This window comes from Rhinolophus sinicus, linkage group LG06 (genome assembly GCF_036562045.2).
Source record: "Rhinolophus sinicus isolate RSC01 linkage group LG06, ASM3656204v1, whole genome shotgun sequence".
Taxonomy (NCBI): domain Eukaryota; kingdom Metazoa; phylum Chordata; class Mammalia; order Chiroptera; family Rhinolophidae; genus Rhinolophus; species Rhinolophus sinicus.
Window position 1 is genome coordinate 39,788,058 of NC_133756.1, and position 21,380 is coordinate 39,809,437.

Sequence of the window (21,380 nt, forward strand, 5' to 3'; positions counted from 1 at the left end):
TTCTTAGAAACATATAGCCTTCCAAGGCTGAACCATGAAGAACTGGAAAATCTAAACAGACCGATCACCAGTAACAAAATTGAATCAGTCATCCAAAACCTTCCCAAAAGCAAAAGTCCAGGACCAGATGGCTTCACTAGTGAATTCTACCAAACCTTCAAAGAGGATCTAATACCAATCCTGCTCAAACTCTTCCAAAAAATTGAAGAAGAGACAGTACTCTCTAACTCATTTTATGAGGCCAACATTACCCTGATATTAAAACCTGGTAAGGACAACACAAAAAAAGAGAACTATAAACCAATATCTCTGATGAATACAGATGAAAAAATCCTAAACAAAATTCTAGGAAATCGAATGCAACAATGCATTAAAAAGATTATTCATCACGACCAAGTGGGGTTCATCCCAGGGGCACAAGGATGGTTCAACATACGCAAATCCATCAATGTGATACATCACATAAATAAAATAAAGGACAAAAATCATATGATTATATCAATTGATGCAGAAAAAGCATTTGACAAAATATAACATCCATTTATGATTAAAATATTTAATAAAATAGGTATAGAAGGAAAATACCTTAACATAATAAAGGCCATATATGATAAACCCTCAACTAATCTCATAATTAAGTGAAAAACTGAAGCCCTTTGCTCTACATTCAGGAATATTACAGGGCTGTTCCCTATCACCTCTGCTTTTCAGCATAATGTTGGAAGTCCTCGCCAGAGCAATCAGGCAAGAGAAAGAAATAAAAGGCATCCAAATTGGGAATGAAGAAGTTAAATTATCACTCTTTGCAGATGACATGATGCTATATATAGAAAACACTAAAGACTCCACCAAAAAGCTATTAGAATCAATCAACGAATACAGTAAAGTTGCTGGCTACAAAATCAACGTACAAAAGTCCATTGCATTCCTATATACTAACAATGAAATCTCAGAAAAACACAAAAAACAGTTCCTTTTCCAATTGCAGCAAAAAGAATAAAATACCCAGGAATAAACTTAACCAAGGATGTGAAAGACCTATATGCTGAAAACTACAAGACATTTTTAAAAGAAATTGAAGAAGACACAACGAAATGGAAAGACATTCCATGCTCATGGATTAGAAGAATCAACATAGTGAAAATGGCCATATTACCCAAAGCAATATACAGATTTAATGCAATCCCCATCAAAATCCCAATGGCATATTTTAAAGAAATAGAACAAAAAATCATCAGATTTGTTTGGAACCACAAAAGACCCTGAATAGCCAAAGCAATCTTAAGAAAAAAGAACAATGCTGGAGGTATCACACTCCCTGACTTTAGCTTGTACTACAGGGCTACAATAATCAAAACAGCATGGTATTGGCAGAAAAACAGACACATAGACCAATGGAATAGAATTGAGAACCCAGAAATAAAACCACATAAATATGGACAGATAATTTTTGACAAAGAAGCAAAAACATACAATGGAGAAAAGACAGCCTCTTCAATAAATGGTGCTGGGAGAATTGGAAAGCCACGTGCAAAAGAATGAAACTGGACTGCTATCTGTCACCATGTACCAAAATTAATTCAAAATGGATCAAAGACTTAAGCATAAGACCTGAAACAATAAACTGCATAGAAGAAAACATAGGTACTAAACTTATGGACCTTGGGTTCAAAGAGCATTTTATGAATTTGACTCCAAAGGCAAGGGAAGTAAAAGCTAAAATAAATGAATGGGACTATATCAAACTTAAAAGCTTCTGCACAGCAAAAGAAACCATTGACAAAATAAAGAGGCAACCAACTGAATGGGAGAAGATTTTTGCAAACAGTGCCTCCAATAAGGGGCTAATATCCAAAATATACAAGGAACTCATGCAACTCAACAACAAAAATAAACAACCAAATTGAAAAGTGGGCAGAGGAACTGAAGAGACATTTCTCCAAAGAGGACATACAAACGGCAAATAGACATGAAAAAATGCTTAACATCACTAGTCATCAGAGAAATGCAAATAAAAACCACAATGAGATATCACCTCAGCCCAGTTAGAAAGGCTATCATCAACAAGACAAATAGTAACAAGTGTTGGAGAGGCTGTGGAGAAAAAGGAACCCTCATACACTGTTAGTGGGAATGCAGACTGGTGCAGCTGCTATGGAAGGAAGAGGGTAAGGGGGGTGGGGGGTGGGAGATGAGGGTAAGGGGGATCAAATATATGGTGATGGAAGGAGAACTGACTCTGGGTGGTGAACACACAATGTGATTTATAGATGATGTAATACAGAATTGTACACCTGAAATCTATGTAACTTTACTAACAATTGTCACCCCAATAAACTTTAATTAAAAAAAAAGAAAACCATATACTTGATAAGGAGTTCATATACAAAATACATAAGAAACTCACACAACTCAATAGCAAAAAATTAATCCAATTTAAAAAATGCACAGAGGTCCTGAATAGACATTTTCTCAAAGAAGAGATACAAATGGACATCAGGTACATGAAAAGGTACTCAATATCACGGCTTACTAGAGAAATGCAAATCAAACCCACAAAGAGATATCACCTCACACCTGTTAGAATGGCTATTATAAAAAAAGATGAGATATATACTGCATGGATGTGGAGAAAAGGGAACCTTTGTATACTGTTGGTGGAAATATAAATTGGTACAACCACTATGGAAAACACTATGGAGGTTTTTCCAATAAATAAATAAAATTATAATAATAATAGAACTCCCATATGATCCAGCAATCCCACTTCTGAATATATATCCAAAGGAAATAAAATCACAATTTCAACACCCTGTGTTCATTGCAGCATTATCACAATAGCCAAGACATGAAAACAACCTAAGTGTCCATCAATGGATCAATGAATAAAGAAAATATGGTATATGTGTATAGTGGACTATTATTCAGACATAAAAAAGAAGGAAATCCTGCCATTTATGACAAAATGAATGAACCTGGAGGACATTATGCTAAGTGAAATAAGTCAGGTAGAGAAAGAAAATACTGCATGATCTGACATATGTGGAATCTTAAAAAGCTGAACTCATAGAAGTAGAATAGAAGGGTGAGGGGTTGGGAGTGGAGGAAATGAAGACACAGTGGTCAAAGGGTACAAATTTCCAGTTACAAGATGAAGTTCTAGTACAGCATGGTGACTGTAGTTAACAATATAGTGTTATATACCTGAAAGTTGCTAAGAGAATAAATCTCAATCTCACCACAGCCCCCCAAAATGGTAACTATGTAAAGTGATGGATATGTTACCTAAAATTATTGTGGTAATAATTTCACAATTATATATGTGAATCAAATCATCACATTGTATACCTTAAAGTTACAGAATGTTATATGTCAATTATATCTCAATAAACAAAGTGGTTACACCTCAAAACTTTTCCAGCCTCTATCCATTACCAGTTCCAAAGCTACTTCCACATTTGAAGATGTTTGCTATAGCAACATCCCACTTCTTGATAACAATCTCTGTCGTAGTCTAACCAGGCACTGTAACAATATGGACTGGGTGGTTTAAACAACAAACATTTATATCTCACAATTCTGCATGCCGGAAGTGCAAGAGCAGGGTGCCAGCATGGCCAGGTTGGTGGTGAGGGCCCTCCTCCTGGATTACAGAGAGCCATCTTCTTGTTGTGTGCTCACAAGGCCGACAGCAGAGAGGCAAGCTCTCTTGTGTCTCTTTGTATAAGGGCACTAATCCCATCGTGAAGGCTCCACCCTCATAACCTGCTTCCCCAAAGCCCCATCTCCAAACACTATCACATTGGGGATTGTGGTTTCAACATATGAATATCAGGGGACACAAACACGCAGGCTATAACAGAAGACACAGTTGTCCCCATTTTTTTAGATGAGGAAAACAAGCCTTAGTTTATTAAGTCACTTGCCAAATATCCTATGACCTAAAACTTGTTCCTGATAACATATACCAAACCAAAATCCACCACCACTCACAGAACTTGCTAAGATAAGGAATGGGATGCTAAGTATAATGATAGAAAAATATGAATGATGAACTATGCACAGAGAAATGTGATTCCACCTAGTATAGAGATACTAAAATGTTAAATGAAGATTTTTGTGGACAAAAATTAACAAATACATAACTCCCATTTATAGTTAGCTGTGTCATTGGCATAAAAATAATGTGCTGAAATCTTTAAATCTTCTTACTCTCTGAAATATATATATTTCTGCAATCTGCCCTACACTACAAATCTCCTTAGCAAACTTGTTCAGAGAGAATATAAAGGATAACTTTGATACAATCACTTTATTTAGTTCAGACTGACTTAGCCCACCTGAATTAATGATGGTTGTATTAGTTTCCTATTTCTGCTATACCAAAGTATCACACACTAGTAGTTGAAAACAACACAAATTTATTATCTTATAGTTCTGGAGGACAGAATTCTAAATGGGTCTCGCTGAACTAAAATGAAGGTGTCAACAGGCTGCATTACTTCCAGAGGTTCTCAGGAAGAACCTTTTTCTTTCCTTTTCCACATTCTAAGGGCTACCTATATTCTGTGGCTCCTGCCCCCCTTCCATTGTCAAAACCGGCAATGACCAATCAAGTATTTCCCATGATGCCATCTCTCTGTTTTTGTCTCTTTTGCCTTCCTTTTCCTTATTTTGGGACCATCGTGATTACTTACGTACATTGGGCTCACCCGGGTTAATCCAGGACAATCTTATTTTAAAGTCAGCTGATTGGCAACATTAATGCTCGTCTGCCTTCTTAACCCTCACCCCTTGTACATAAAGTAACATATTCACATGTTCTGAGGTTTAAGACCTGGCCCTTTTCTGAGGGGTCATTATTCTGCCTACCACAAGGTTTTTCTTATAGGCCAGATGACAAGGAACAGAAACACTGGATGCTGAATGTAAGGATTATTGGGCTGTAATATATATTGTCCACCAATCAATCATGCCAGTCACCGCCACTTTCCGCAAGGACACTTTCCAGATGGAGGAAGACAGTTCTTGATACCACACCAGAAAATACAAAACAAGCTGGAGCCTACCTCGCAGATCTAATTTTGATGTGCCAAATGTGAACCCTAAGACAAATGAACAAGTGGTTACACTGGGAGTGTTTCAAACAATTTACATTTTTTTTCTCCTAAGGGTAACAGTATAGAGGTAACTTACTTTAGGTGAATCTAATCTGTGAAAAGACAGATTAGCCCATAGGATGTCACTGTATTCATGTCAAACATCATTGATTCAGCACTGAACATATTTCATTAAATTTGAATAAGGATTATAGGAAACACTAAGAAGAAAATTATGCCAATTACACTATGCCATGGCATTGATTGCAAGCTGCAAATGATTTTAGTAATGTGAAAATGTAAAAAAAAAAAAATTATCTTAGTATTGATGAAATAGGTTACCATGCATGGTTACTACTGCATGTATACAGATGTGTCTGGGGAAGAAAAAAATGAAGCCATGTTCAAGAATATGGCAGGGTCACTACCTGTAAGATCCTCAAAATGAGGTTAGAGAGAAGGATTTTATGCATAAAACAATTAGAAAGCATACAAAAGTGCACTCTAAAAAGCACTAACAGTGGTATGTGGGAGCTGGTTCATACTGGCTCTCATGAGATAATTGTTAAAATTTTCAGGCATTTTATAAACTCTTGTTAGCTTGAAATTGGCCATCATGGCAGTATTTACACTTTGGAAATTGGCAAACACTACAAATCAGGGCTGTCCTTTCTTTCTGAAAAGCTAGTTTACGAGCACACCACTGATTAATTTAAAAATAAGTGTCAAGATATGTCACAGAGGATAAATAAGACGATTCGTTATAATAGTCAACATACAGAAGTATGCTTTAAATACTTTTAATCCAGGAATTATACAATATTTGATCAGAGGGGCTCATATACGTGTTCAACAACTTCCTATCCTTACCAAAAATAACATAAGGACTCTGGCAAATACATTGACATTTTTCAGTGGCATTTCAATCAAGAAATTTTATGCAAGATATCACTTTACATTGCCACAAATGGAAAGGTTCAGCTCACCTACCAATCTGGAAAAACCGATCACACCCTTTTATGCTTAACAGAATCTAGTGAGACTTATATGAATGAGCACAGTTTTATTACTAAAGATGAAAAGCCGAATCAAAAGGTGCTTTGCATTTCAGAGGTCCCTAAATCTGCAATTGGCAGAGGGTTGGATAGTGTTCACGGAGGACTTGCATCAAGCCTCCACTGCGAAGGCAGCTTCCAGCAACGACACAGCCAGGTAAAATGTTCCTGCCACTCACCTATCAAGTACTTGTACTGGGAAGGCGAGTTAAACAAATCACATAATATTGTGGCTTGACTGCCTTTATGGTACAGTTCATAATGAATGGAGTTCATCTCCTGACCTAATTGCCACTCTCACTGCCCATCAGAAAAGATTTGCAAGAATCCACTGAATTCCAACTCTATGAATAAACACATCCCATTCAAGCCACCCAACGAAGACTAAAATTTTGAATCTCAGCAAGATTCTTAGCAAAGAAGTTAATTAAATCTAAATTGAAACAACTTCCCCCAAATAAAATATCTGAAAGCAGCTCCAATAACAGAAAAATAAAGAAAAATTAAACTGTTTAGCTTGCCATCACTAAAACTGCTTGTCTATTATTGATGAGAAAGAAAATTCAAGAAATATGTGACCAGACACCTTAACTCTTAAGAGGTGCAATGATTTCCCTGTAATTAAAGACAAATAAACCTATATCAAACACATCCTGCCCAAAGAAAAGTTGATGAAATTAAAGACAATAATAAAAAAGGATAGGATTTGAAGCCAGAAGGCTTGAGGTCAAATTCTAATTCTACCCCTGACAAGATGCATGTCCCTGAGGAACTAAACCTTCTTCCCTTTACAATTATCACCACAACATAAAATACTGTGACTCCTTCCTGAGGTGGATGATCTACGTTTACTGGTCTGGAAATGTATTTAATTGGAGCTGCTACATCACTGGATTGCAGAAATTCATATGTAGAAATGACCACATAAGGTCTAGCCAACTCCCTCATTTTATATTCAGCAAACTGAGGTTCTCAAAGTAGGCATGGTTTATCAGTAATCTCAGGTCAAAGGCCTCGAAAACAATGTCACAGGAATTCCCATAGAATTGTACCTATTCATTTCTTGGGATCCTTGTCTCACTACCTTCCACTAGAATTTCTTTCATCCATGTTTAATCATTCCCTTTAGATCAGGGGTGTCACAACTGCAGCCCGCGGGCCAACTGCAGTCCACAATCCATTGTTAATTGGCCCGCAGCAAATTCCAAAAATATATTTAGTTTACTTAAATAAACCAGGTGAGGCAATAAGTACTTCACCTCGAGTGAGTGGCCCTGCTGTTTGTGTATTTTACCGCAAATGACCCTTGGTAAAAAACGTTGAAAAAAGCTTGGACACCCCTGCTTTAGATTCATGTAAGATTCCTCCCTGTTTCCTTCCCACAAGGTATAGTATGGAGCCATGCCCACAGCCAATACTCAGTCAAACTTTGTTGAATGAATGAATAAATCAGTTAATGGAAACAAAGTATATTGGTTCAATTCCTTGGCACATATTCTTTTAACAAAAATCCATGTGTAAGGATCATAACCTTTCTTCTGCTTTGGTATAATAACTGAAAACAGTCTATAACAAAAGAGGTTCAAAACAATGCTTTAAATATTTTGGCTTTTTTTTAATGCAAAATACTCAGTGTGGATAATCACGCTCACAATGTTAGTTTTATTGTTTTGTTTTTGTCACATAAATGCCTTTGCAGTGTGCTACAAAGTTACATTAAAAGAAAAAGTTCCCATGGACGCAGAAAAACAAAAACAAAAAAACTCTTGAGGAAACCAATACAGAAGAGTAACTAACTTAAGGGTCAATTATTTACCAAACCTCTATCAGAAAATTCTTTGTCAACTAAAATTAGACCATGAGGCTCTGCTGCCTGACATTTTATAGAAAGTGATTGAACTGACACCATATTACTGATTTTATATTACATTCTTCATTCTTTTTTATTTGCATCCAAACCTGACAGATCTCAGCAATTATGCTAAATATTGATTTACAATTTCTCTCAGCTCATTCTAACGATGCAGCCAGATTAGAACCATAATATTATTTTATTTATAGCCTTAATATGATAGTCTGAAATGACTGGTAAAAACAAAACTAGTCTCCAACAGTGCTGGCAAGATAGTGTCACAATGTTCACAGATGAGTCAATAGGAAAGCAGTATATGGGGAGTCAGTAGGCCCAGTTTCCTATAATACGTGGTTTGAACCTCCAAGAACCTCTGGAGAATTAAGAATCTTACATCTTTGAACAGAAAAAAAAAATTATGGCTACTTAAGAATATGCATTAATAGAAAAATAGCATACAAATTAAGGAGGGAAGTGAGGCTGTTGGGAGGATAGATGACAGGAGGGAAAGTTCTAGAAGTCAATAATTTTCATCACTAGTATTTATTAAATTTTTTGTAGGGCACACAGTAAACACTCTATATAACATGCACTATATATTTTAATTCTCAAACAACACTGCAAAGTACTATTATCCTCTCTCTTCATAGAAAAGTAAACTGAGGCTCAGCTCACAACTAGTTAAAGAGAGATCCAGGATTCAAACGAGGTACTATTCTGCTTTAACCACTAAATGAACTATATCCTATCAGGTACAGTCAGTGCTCACATAGAGCTCAACCTGGAGAACGGAAGATATGCAGGGGGTCAGATAAGTGAAAGATGCTAACAAAGGAAGGATCATTACAAAGCTAGTTTTATCTTCACACTTAATATTCAACCCTTCCCCTGGGTTAGTGAGAACTGCGGTAGACAACTCTAGGCAATGGAGCTGACCTATAAATGAACAATCAACAAACATCTAATGGGTAGGTCCTACCAGCAATTGTGCACCTGGCAAAAAATGGTGCTGTGTAGGACACATTTTCAAAATGTATCATTGAATAAATGTATCGTATGAGGGAGAAAAATAAAGGTATATTAAAGAATTTCAGTCAAATGTCTGTCACTTATGTCCACCAAAGTTTAAGTTAGTTTCACGAAAGTGGATTCTTTTATAAAAGTCATGCTGTTTACAACCATTTTTGAGACCATGTTACCAGTAGGTTGTCCACCTTCCTCCACCCTCTGGAATCAGAAAGATTTAGTTTAAGTCTTCTATTGCCACTTCATTAGTTCCAACAAGTTGTTTAATCAGTATTATCCCTAGTTTCCTCATCTATAAGGTGTGGGGTGGGAAGGGAGTAACAATGCCTTACCCATTGAGCTTCTGTCAAGGATTAAATAAGGTAATGCAAGTAACGTTCGTAGTATGTGGGACCATTGGTTGCTATAGTGTTTAGCAATGTTTTTTTTCTTAAATGAACCATGTATGTATTTGCCTGTGCTCTGAAAGGGGTAAACACATCATGCTTTGGGAATAAAGAGGAAGTATATCAAGGAGACTTGAGAGTGGGGGGGGGGGGGGAGAATTCAAACAATCAGAAATGAAGTCTGCCCCAGTAGAAGGAAACCTAATAAGTGCCAGATCATGTGAGGGAAGATGAGGGAACTTACATCAGGATTGTTCTAGGAAGAGGGACTATCTTATGCACAGGTCCAGGAATAGGAGAGCGCATGGTCCCTGTCATTACCTGATCCTCCTGCCAGATTGTCCTCCTGCCACAGGAAGCTCCTGTTTCCACCCTCACTACACACACACACACACACACACACACACACACACACACACACTTCCAGAGCCCCCATGGGGCGCATAGAGGAAACCCACTGTGTTTCAAAGGCCAAAGGATAACACTGAGAGGAGGGTAATCCGTGTATGCCCTGCTGCCAGACATGAAGGAGATTAATGCAATTGTTTTATGCAACAAATATGGAGTGCTTACTAGGTAACAGGCTGTGGGGACAGAGCCAGGAGTGCAGTTTCCAGCTCTCGGCCTCACATGGAAAGGTGCTGGCTCAGATAGTAAATGGTCATCAACTGTGATTGGATGGCCATCAGCTATGGCTAGTTGGTCATCAGCTGTAACCGGTGAGCCATTGGCCACTAATATAACTGCCGTGGCTATGCTAGCAGAAAATGGGGGCTAGCAAGAAGATGGTGGCTGAGCTAGCAAGAGCAGATTGCAGAGAAGCAGATACCGCCAGCGAGAATATAGGGGTATGACTCCCCTATCTATGGCTCCGCGGGTGTTCCTTTTTGGCCTCACCATATCCTGTGTTCTTATGTGGGGAGCGGGAGCTGAGACCCCACCTGACACCCCGCATGACACAGGCCCTCTGCTGTTGTAAGGTTACAGAGCTATATAAATACAGCCCCTGCCCTCAAACTACCTACAATCCAACTGAGGAAATAATGGCAAGAGAGTCTGATGTGCTACAATCATAACAGCTACTGTTTATTGGACCTGGCATGCATGATCTCATTTAACCTTCAAAACATCCAGTGTGTCAGGTTTTTATCCCATTTCACAAATAAGTGAACTATGCCCACACAGGATGGGTATTCCAGAAGAAATGAAATCTGAACTGGGTCATGAATGACAAGTCAAGTGTTGAAGGAGGAAGTAAAATGTGAATGGGTGGTAACAGGGGCAGAGGGACTGTCCAGACCGTGCTAAGAAGTGGGAACGTCATATACGAAATGTCTGAGAGAGAGAGAGAGAGGTCACAAATTCCTGGTACTCGAGTTGAAACTTGTTCATTATTTACCATAGAATTAGTACAACAAAAGGGAGTTTGGTTTGATAATATCATTAAGTTGTCAATTCAGTCAGTTACACATTGTATGTCAAATAGGCTTTAGTGGGTTGTCTTGGCTTAGAAATCTGATCACTCTATTTATACTTGATCTCAGAATACAGTCTCTTATAGATACAAAGCCCACTTAAACTTTAAAAATAAATAAATACATTTTAAAAACCTAGCCACCAAAAAATCCACACCAATAAAATTACTATGTATGTTGGGTGAGGAAGGGTAACAAATCAACCTCTTTAAAAATCTTCTCGTTCCCCTAAAAAGTAATTCTTATGTGCACTAGTGAGATTTAAAATAGTAAGCACCTCTGGTCAAAGTTAAAGAGGTTTACTAAATTTTAAATGATCAATCAAAAAAAAAAAGTACCCATAATATTTTCACCAATACTTCTACCATTTGTCAGTGTCAAAATAATGATGCAGCTTCCTGAGCTTGTCCTGAATTCTCAGATCAGATAAGAATAAGTATGTTGGAGAAGTACCAAGGCTCTGGGTTATATTATAGTTTCATTTTTATTAGAATTCCCAGTTAACCAGATCATGGTTTCTTAAAAGGGACAACCTCATTTTTGGATTGTGCATAGGTGGGTCAGTGCTAATTGTCTTTATAAAAATACGTGAATTTAAGAACAGGTTACCATTTAAAATAAATTAGTTTAATTGAACAAGAAAGTGATTTATGGTCTGGAAATACATTTCCTCATCTTGCCTTCCTATTAGTTTGGGATATCTCTGCTTATTTTGAGCTGTATATTTTATGTATTTTGGGCTAATGTACTTTAAGAATTAAATTTTAAAGACTTAAGAATATGTTAACTAATCTTACCATAGTAACCATTTCATAATATATACATATAAAAAATTGTTACATTGTACACTTTAAACTTACACAGTGTTATTTGTCCATCATATCTCAATAAAGCTGGAAAAATAAAACTAGGAAACTAAAAACAAGACTTAAGTAATATATCCTTTGCACAAATATCAAAATAAATACACAACAGCTGCCATTCAACAAATTTCTAATATGTGCCAATATTCCTGCAAGGAAGGTATTTATTAGCCCCATTTTTTGAAAGGGAAACGTGAGGCACAGTGAAATCAACTCTCCTAAGTTCACATAGGCACACCTGAGATTACGTCTTTCTAACTCCAAAAATATTCGTCTTTCCACTCCACCATGTTTATCTCATCATTTTTTTATGGAACATTGATTTTCCTTTTGGAATTTTATTCCTTTTCATTTAGAAGAACAAAAAAGAGAGAGAGAATTCTTGAATTCTCAGACAGTTCCAATCCTTCAGACACTTCAAAGCCTTGTTGTGTCCCCTTTGAAATGTTCTTTCTATGCACACGTTCCACTACCGTGTCTAAATTTCCTTGGGCCCTGTCTCCCAGCTTTCTTGCTTAAGCTCCCTCGCCCTGTCACAGGACTTTGGGATCTGATTCCTACCTTATGCTCTTGCATTTAGCTCTGAAACTTCAAACTTTCCTTGTTTTCTTCCCTGTTCCAATCTCCTCCCCAAGGACTAGAACCTCAATATCCCTCTTCACAGACTGCAGACGGAGGTCAGTCTCACTCACTCCGTAAGCCCACTTCCTGTTCTGGAAGATTCCAGCCTGGGTCAAAGCTCTAAGTCTCAAGTTTGAGAGGAAGCGTCCCTGGTGGTCTAGTGGTTAGGATTCGGCGCTCTCAAGTTTGAGAGGAAAAAAGAATCTGTAGGAAAGAAGGGATTTAACAGTGATAATCTTATGTAAATCCCTATGAATTATGATGAAAAATGACAAAATTATGACAGAAAAATAGAATCACCTACTTGCGAAGTAAATAATAAATGCCGTTATGATTTAAGCCAATATTTGTTTGGTTTTCTGCCACTTGCAACTGAATGGATTCCTAATGTACACGATCACCCTGCTGCTCAAAGACAGCAAAACTCAATGAAGTCCAGTGACTCTGGAAATCTTTTCTAAAAACTCACTATTCAGGTTTTTTTCAAGAACTCAACTGAATTTCTGGAACTGAGTAAATGTTTAATATGGTAGCTTAATGACTAGCACATTGTAGGCTCTCAATAAATATTAATTGAATGAATGAGTGAACAGACTCTTGGGACTTAATCATAAATGATCACCAAGATAGAAGACATACGTCAGCAATTATTGAGCTAAGTTCGGGTCATTGTCCTGGAGATGATACATGGAGGAGCAAAATATGTAGAGCAGTGTGGTCTCCACCCTCAAAGCGCCTGCAGTTTATAGGGGAAATATGAAGACGATTGGAATGCCAGCAGGAAGTGCCTACGTTGTACCTTGTGGTGTAACTTTGAAAACAGTGCAGTCTTAGAAACAGCTTTTCAAACAGTATTGCCTCATCAGTATAGCTTGAAAAATAGGAATGATCCAAAGGAAAATGGAGGAGAAAGAAAATGACAAAAATGCTAACTACAATTATTTATGGATGGTAGGATTTCAAGCAATTTTATTTTCCTCCCTGTACTTTTCAGCTGACAGTAGGAAATTTTCAAAGTACAGATAAGTACAAGGAGGAAAATCAAAAACTACTTGTATCTCTAGTACCCAGAGATTTGAGATCCCTTCTAAGTCTATTATTCTTATTTGTAGCAGATTATTTTTATTTGAATCTAAACAATAGAAACAATATTATTGTAAATATCTTGGAGCAAGCTATGAAGACAAACAACTTCTTAATATGAGAGCCACATAATATTCACAAATATAAAGTATTACAATTCATGGCATATAAAGAATGCCAAATTAACTGCGACTATAAAACAATATGATTCAATTCAATTTAAAATCCTTACTTTTTAATGTTGTTTCAAACTACTATGTGCAATTTATATTGTCTGTTTAGTTCCCTGCTGTTTCTTCCCTTGCTTCAATATTTTGCCCTAAGAATTTTAATTTATAAGTGTTTATCACTATTATAAGAAAATAATAACAGTCACAGAAAAATGGATCACCAACTTAAAGTGTTCAATTTTCTCTCCCAACTAGTATCAGGGCACTGAGAGGTGAGGAGTCTTTTGATTACTAATTGGACTTAACAAAAGAGAAGTTCAATACTTACCAGAAGAGATCACTGACTCATTACCTTAATTACTTCTCCTCATTAGTCCTTCAATCATATTTTCTGTGCTTTGATTTTTATCTCCCTTTTGAACTTTTGACTTCGAATCTCCACTCCCCATGACCCTCATATTCTTAAATCATTTATTTTCAATGACTCTGCATTTCTCATAAAGACCATCCTCCCCTTTTGCAGGACCAAGTAATAAAGAGCATCAGCAGTTGCAAACAGGTTGTATTAGTGTGCTAGGGCTGCCCTAACAAAGTATTACAGACCAGGTCACTTAATCAACAGAAATGTATTGTCTCACAGTTCTGGAGGCTAGAAGTTCAAAATCAAGGTGTCAGCAGGACTGGTTTCTTCTGAGGGCCATAAGGGAAAGAACTGTTGCATCTCTCTTTGGCTTACAGATGGCCATCTTCTTCCTGTATCTTCATAATGGTCTCTTCCTGTGTGTACGTGTCTGTGTCCTAATAACCTCTTCTTTTAAGGACACCAGTCATATTAGATTAGGGCCCACCCTATTGACATAGTTTAATCTTAATTAACTCTTTAAAAACCTCCAAATACAGTCACTTCTGAGGCACTGGGACTTAGGGCTTCAACATATACATTTGGGGCAGCCAGGGGGGAGGTACACAATTCAGCCCATAGCACAGGTATAACCAGAAAGGTGATCATGTATTTAGACAGAAGAAACGAAGAGCACGTTTCCTGGGTACAAAGAAACCCAAGCAGCCACGCTTTGATTCTAAATTATCTGATCTGGCGAACAGAAAAGGACCATTGGCCACCCATCCAAAAGGGGAACAGATACCTTCAGGATCCCAACACATTCATGTAGGCAGTGAGGATGGATGAGTAGAGGATAATGAAGCTCTCCCACAAGAGTCCCCAGAGCACAGGGAAAAAGGAAAAATTGCACCCTGCAATCATCTGCCCACAGACCACCAAAGAGTTAACCATACAAAAGAGACAGGAAAACAAGAAGAGTAAGAGTGAGAGGAGACCTGTAAAAAAAACAAGAAATTGTTAAAGAATCCAGATTCATACATCTACACTTCGAAATGTTCTTCCCTTTTAAAGTATCTTTCTCGCATGTTTCTTGTATGTTCTTATGTTTCACTACAAAAGCAAAGATTTGACAAACAATTCTCAAAAAAACTTTTAATCCTAATCCAATGAAAATCTCAGTAAAGCATGATTTTTCAAACTGCCTCTACTGAACTTGTCAATCTGTTTGCCTTTTCTCCAGAAAAACATTAATCCAGGAAGGCAACTATCAGGTGAATTACTTTAACCCAAATATATTTTCTGATAGGACAATATGCAGCAATGTTGTTGTCAGTGAAGGACGTGTTTCCTAACTGGGACTCTTGCAATAAGAACGATTTAGAGCTTCTGGCCAGTGAAAGAACCAAGTGGCTTCTGCTCAGCTGGAAACCAGCGGCATAACGGCATCCTAGCTGACATTTGGGTTGACATTTTTAGTCAGCACAAGTCTTATTCATTGCAATCAAGACCCGTAGTTGATCATTTAAGCAAACAAACAAAAAAATAAGTTAATGAGGTAACTATATAAACACATTTACCTTAAATAGTTTCATTGAAGGCATAAATGTATGTCCATTCATTATTTTTATTTGTAGTGCCAAGAGTTTTACTCCGAATATGATTCAGTTACTGTCATCTTCCCTTATCTTTTTTCCTTTTTCAAATATAAATCATACTCATACTATATCATTTGGGATTTCAAGTGTAGGGAAAGGTGACAAAGATAGTTGCAAACAAACATAAATGTTGAATCCTAGATTTTTCCTTTCCGTTTTACAAGTTTTACCCTGACTTAATTTGACAGTTTAAATTAAATTGATGGACATTACCATGTTTCCTTGAAAATCAGGTCTAGCTGGACAATCAGCTCTAATGCATCTTTTGGAGCAAAAATTAATATAAGACCCGGTCTTACTTTACTATAATATAAGACTGGGCCTATAATATAATATAATATAATATAATATAATATAATATAATATAATATAATATAATATAATATAATATATAATATAATATATAATACTGGGTCTTATATTAATTTTTGCTCCAAAAGATGCATTAGAGCTGATTGTCTGGCTAGGTCTTATTTTTGGGGAAACACGATATGGACTCATTCCAAAGTATACACTATTTCCAACTATAACATTTGCATGGGGAAGTGAGTAAGCCATTGGAGGGAAAGATCCAACAATCCAATCTGCATTCAACTTCTCTTGGTCTGTACCAAAATTAGTAACTAAAGTTTAAAAGAGTATTTCAATATTATCTTTCATAATCTGAAGTTTTCATTGAAAATATTATCTCTGGAAACTTAAAGTCTCAAAAATACATAAATACCCCAGATTATTTGAGGCTGATTTCAGACTTGAAAATTGAGTCAAAGAAGTTTTATTGTTCCATCTCCCTGAAAAAACTTTATGTGGTTATTCAGGAAGTTTCCACTTCTCCTCCCAGTTAGAGATTCTTTCTTCAGAAAAGACTGGGAGTAAGGAAGTAGAATGCTATAGTAGACTTCATCTGACAGCACCCTGTTCTCTAAATCAGAAGTTTACAAACTGGGATACACCCCTGGGGATACCCAGAGAATTTCCTAGGGGAACCCAGGCAAGAATTGTTTTAAGGGAATCAACTTTTAGATCCTCTGTACTTTACTAAAACTGATCTACCTGAAAATGCACTTCCAATCATGCTGATCCCTCCCCCCTTCCCTTTTATAATCATCTTTCTATTTTTACAATAGAAAGGCACACATCTCACCATTTGGTGTCTTATTTGGGTGCATTGAACTTTGGAAAACACCTGAGAAACAAAGGGACAATTTGAAGTATTGTATAGATGTTGACACAACAAATGGCTTTTGTGACGGGGCAACAAGTATGATTGCAGTCCTTTGCTTTCTACATCCTTTGTTAACAATCCTTTGCATCCAATGCAACCGAAGGAGGACCTAACTGAGTTGTCATCTGAAAGATCATTGAAAATATTTTTTGTTGATCGATCACTATGTGATTTTTGGCATATAACGCTGAAGGAATTCAAAGAATTGAGTGACACTGCATAACAAATCCCTTTCCATTCCCATCTACTTAGGTGAACAGGTTTGTTAAGCGAAGGGATAAGAGAAGACATAGCATTTGAAAAAAAAAAGAGAGAGCAGAGTCTCTAACAAAATGGTCAGAGAGAAAGTCAAGACAAATGAGCTGATTCAATTCACTTTGTTTAACCAGAAACTATTTACTCCTTGAGATAGTTGTTGTTAATACTTAACAGGAAGTTGAATGAGCACTACCCAACTTGAATTCAAATATTTAATAACTTCAGGTCTGAAATTCTGTGTGACACATTTTGATGGTGGGAGTGAGTGGTGAGCAACAGACAAGAATGCTACTACAGCCATTCAAAACACTACACTGTTCACTAGTGAAGAAGGCAGAGACGAAGAGCAGTGAACACTCCCATTGGAAATAACATGGTGGATTTGTAATTTTTGTCACTTTTGAATACACACATCCACTACCTGAAACCTGACAATTTTATTTACAGCAGTTTTTACTCTGCCTTTGATGAAGAAGGACTGAGTTATCAGGGTATACTAAGAATGTGTTAATTCTTTCTATACCACACCTCAGTATAGTCTGTCACTACAGAAACACCTCTTTGCATTTAAAAAGTGTAAATTAATAAGTCTAAACAACCACAAAAAATTGCTCCTAAACCTTGGAACAATCTTCCCAAACACACTCATATGATGTTTCCAGTTCCTCAAAGCAAATTTACAGACGAGTGTGACTATCGCTACTTAACGCCAAGAATTCAGAGATGCTTCTTTGAAGGAGCCATGAGAGCCGTTTCATTTTATTGTCATGAATGGCTGAGGGGTATAAAATCCCTATTCCATCTCTAAGACTAGTGCGCAACCCACAAACACACACACGCAAAAACAAATAGCAACACAGGATGAGATTTAGCAAAGTAGAGGGACTACCAATTGAAATTCTCCACTCTAAAACAATTTCATTAGAGATGGCAATGCAAGAAATGGCATTTTATACTTGACTTCCCCCAAATTACAATGCAGCTCAGATTCAAAGTCTCTATTTTAATCTGTGCCAGAAGTTTTTAAGACTATTTTTATTTACTCCAAACTCTATCTGAACAAAGTCAGCACAGGCCCTTTGCAATTTTTATGTCAAGTGTTTCATGCTGTAATTAAGCAAGCAGTGAATTCAAAAGGGAGCCTCAAGAGAAAGCAAGAGGGTATCACTTATGGATTGTTGGAATTTTAGGGATTTAAAATTTCTGTTTTATTGTACAGCTGCACTTTATCACCACTTTATCCTTCAAAAGTAATAAGTACAAACTGCTTCAGTAATGATGGAAAAGCTTTCTCAGCTTTAATGAAACCTTTTATTTGCTACTGAAACTTTTATTTCCAAATGGTAGCATAGGCAAGAAAAATAATCATTACTTATATTGGGGGAAAACTTTAGCAATTTGAATAATTTTGTTCTTGGGTGAATTTCAAGGCATTTACAGTTATGTTTATTATTTTCATTTATTTTTGATGAACTAAAAACAAATATATATATACATATACACACTATTACAACATTTCTAATCATATATTAAAATACTAGATAGTTATGTGCAGCTATCACCTGTCAGAGATTGGCCGGATCTAGATGAGAATTTCTATATATTTCGGGCTCCCATAAATCTCAGCTGGTGACCATGAGAGGTAGTGTAGGGTAATAACGGTCAAGCCGATAGGCTCTGAAGCTGGACTGCCTGGCTTTGCATCCCAGCCCTGATTGCTCGTTCCTGTGAGATCTTTAGAAACTTCTCAATCTTCAGTTTCCTCATTTGTGAAAATCCGGGTTGCTAGAACCTGCCTCATGGAGTGGGTGAGAAGATTAAATGAGGTATTCATGTGAAACATTAAACTAGAGCCTGGCACACGGTAAGCACTTGGTAAGTGTTTAGCTCTAATATGGTTTCCATATGTGAACACATGCGCTGTAGACCAGATACACCTTCAGGTGACACCATTCAGTTAACAAATATTTGTTGAGATTTACTTTATGCAGGACACTTGTCCTAGGTAAAAGGGGCACAAAGATTAATGAGACATGGTACCTCCTCACCAGGAGCTTCCAATTTCAGTGCAAAATTATGGTTGCCATCTTAATGTCTTTCTTGAAGAGGACCATGAAACACACTCTTTCACTAGATGACAAATTATCCATTTTTTTTCATGTGCTTGGAACTAATGGAATTTCAGAAAAATTTCACTTCCGTTTCTGAAATCTTAATCATGCACAATTTAGCAAGCAGCTACAGGTTTTTCCACATTTTAAAATAGATGATTAAATGGTCTAATCAGATTTTAACTTAGTCCAAAACTTGAAAAACACAGGAAGACAACCATGACTGACACATTCATTTTCCTGAATGTGGACATACTGCTAATAGCAGCTGCCGAAAAATGGTGCCATTTACAGCCCACATGACCCATGGATAATTAAAACTGCACAGGAGTTCAGCAGCAAAGCATTCAAGTACCTAAACTAAATTCAAATTGAGATAAAATAGGAAGCTTGTTTAGTCACAGCTACATCACTTTCCAAAAAGTTCTGAAACTGACTTCCAACATGGCACCTTATATGCCTTTCGTTTTTTCAAACAATGTTTATGTCATGACACTCAGAGAATTCATTAAAATAAAATCTTTAAGTTTGACTATCAATTCTAAACACAACGACTAATGGGGCATTTCAGACATCACAATTTCTAAATGATCTTAACTATGTTGTCCTCTGTTAATTTGCTGCTCTTGAAAATGTGCAATAAATTCAATTACAAAGGAAAATATTTTCTAATTAATTGTAAGATCAACTAGAATGTTATGTACTTACTAGATGTATCATAATAAAAAAACTATCTAGTATGCATTACATTGTTTAATTCAGAAGGAAACTGGATATTCACCCTTCCAATAAAAGGACCAAGACCATTTATTTACTTATTTTTTTCGCAACAGCCAATAATGACTATATTAACTTTCTAGAATAGATTGAATAATTGCCAAATTAATGTCTTCTGAGGCGTCACCCTGCCCAAAGAGCATCTGTAAACATAGAGGCACACAACTTCTGTCTCTCCCTCCTTTCCTGTGTCATACCACTTCCCCTGGTCAAAATACTACTAAAGGCCCCTTATGTTCCTTTTGAAATTGGGCAGATAAAAATCCAGAAATAACTCTCTCAACTTTAAGTCAACTCACACCGCGTTTGTATGCAAGACGCCACGGTGAGAATTTATCTCAGCCCGGAATCGCCAAAAGAATGCCTATTTTGATGACCTCTACTTATGCATTTAAACAGGTATGTTCCACACCACAGCTAACGCCCCTACTTAATGTATGCGTTTCTCACATCCATTTTTTTAATCCTCACAGAGTGAACATTTCAAAAGGGGTGAACCTCAGTGAAAGAAGCGAGGAAGGAGAAGGAGGACATACGAAGCCTAGGATTTCTGTCATCTTCGCTGCAACCCAGATTCTGTATTATTTTACTCCTCGCCCCATCCCCCTCTTGCGCCCCCTCTCTCCCCTTCCCTCCGCTGTAAGAGGGAGGTGGAAGGGCCGCGGGCTAAAGCCGCCACCTGCCGCGTCGTGGAAAAGCTCCAGTTGTCACTTACCCAGCAGGGTGAGAATGGCTCATTTTTGCAGGATCCTTTTTGGACCCCGCGGCAGGTGCGGTGCGTGGGTGCGTGGGGCCCCGGGCACACTGACGCCGCCAAAGTCTCGCTCGCGAGAGGCTCCGCACTGCGGTTGCAGGTGCGCGGGGTACCTGGGTTGGGCTGCGGTCGCCCCTGCGCCCAGGCCACCCGCACCCTCCCGGCCCCCACCTGCTGGCGGTATCCAAAGCCTCCCGGTTGCTAAGGGAGGAGAGAAGGCAAATGTGGAGGTTCCCGGAAAGCCTAGGCGCTACTGGAACCGAGCCTGGGGAAGCTCGAAGCGAAGCTCAGCTTTCAGCCCTTCTGGGCCCCGATGTGGGAGGAAACCCAGGCTGCTGCTCTGTTGCTCCGGGGTGCAGGTTCCCCAAAACTTGTAATCTGAAGACACACACACACACACACACACACACACACACACACACACACACACGTTTAGGCTGGTGTGCTTTCTATTAGGCCCTGGGAAAGGAAGGACTGGGTGATGGTTAACGGTAAGGGAATAAGAGCAGGGAGCAGCTGCAGTGTGATGCGTTCGTTTCCAATTATAAATCAGACCCTAGATTGCAAGTTCAAGGGAAAGAAAGGAGTCTTTCTCAGTCTGCTTTGGGTTTTTATTTTGTTTCTGCA

At 37.7% G+C, this 21,380-nt stretch overlaps 1 protein-coding gene across 2 annotated transcripts in view; it reads right to left on the reverse strand.

The window, feature by feature from the left end:
* The window catches only part of ERICH3 (glutamate rich 3), a 112,517-nt gene extending 91,338 nt beyond the window's left edge, over positions 1 to 21,179 (reverse strand). The window contains exon 1 of one of the 2 annotated variants that reach the window (XM_074334952.1): positions 20,715 to 21,179. In XM_074334952.1, the coding sequence (XP_074191053.1) occupies positions 20,715 to 20,737 (23 nt within the window). In that variant the 5' untranslated portion in view covers positions 20,738 to 21,179. The remainder of the gene's footprint in view (positions 1 to 20,714) is intronic. The other variant, XM_019743774.2, reaches the window with a different exon arrangement.
* Between the last annotated feature and the right edge of the window lie 201 nt (positions 21,180 to 21,380).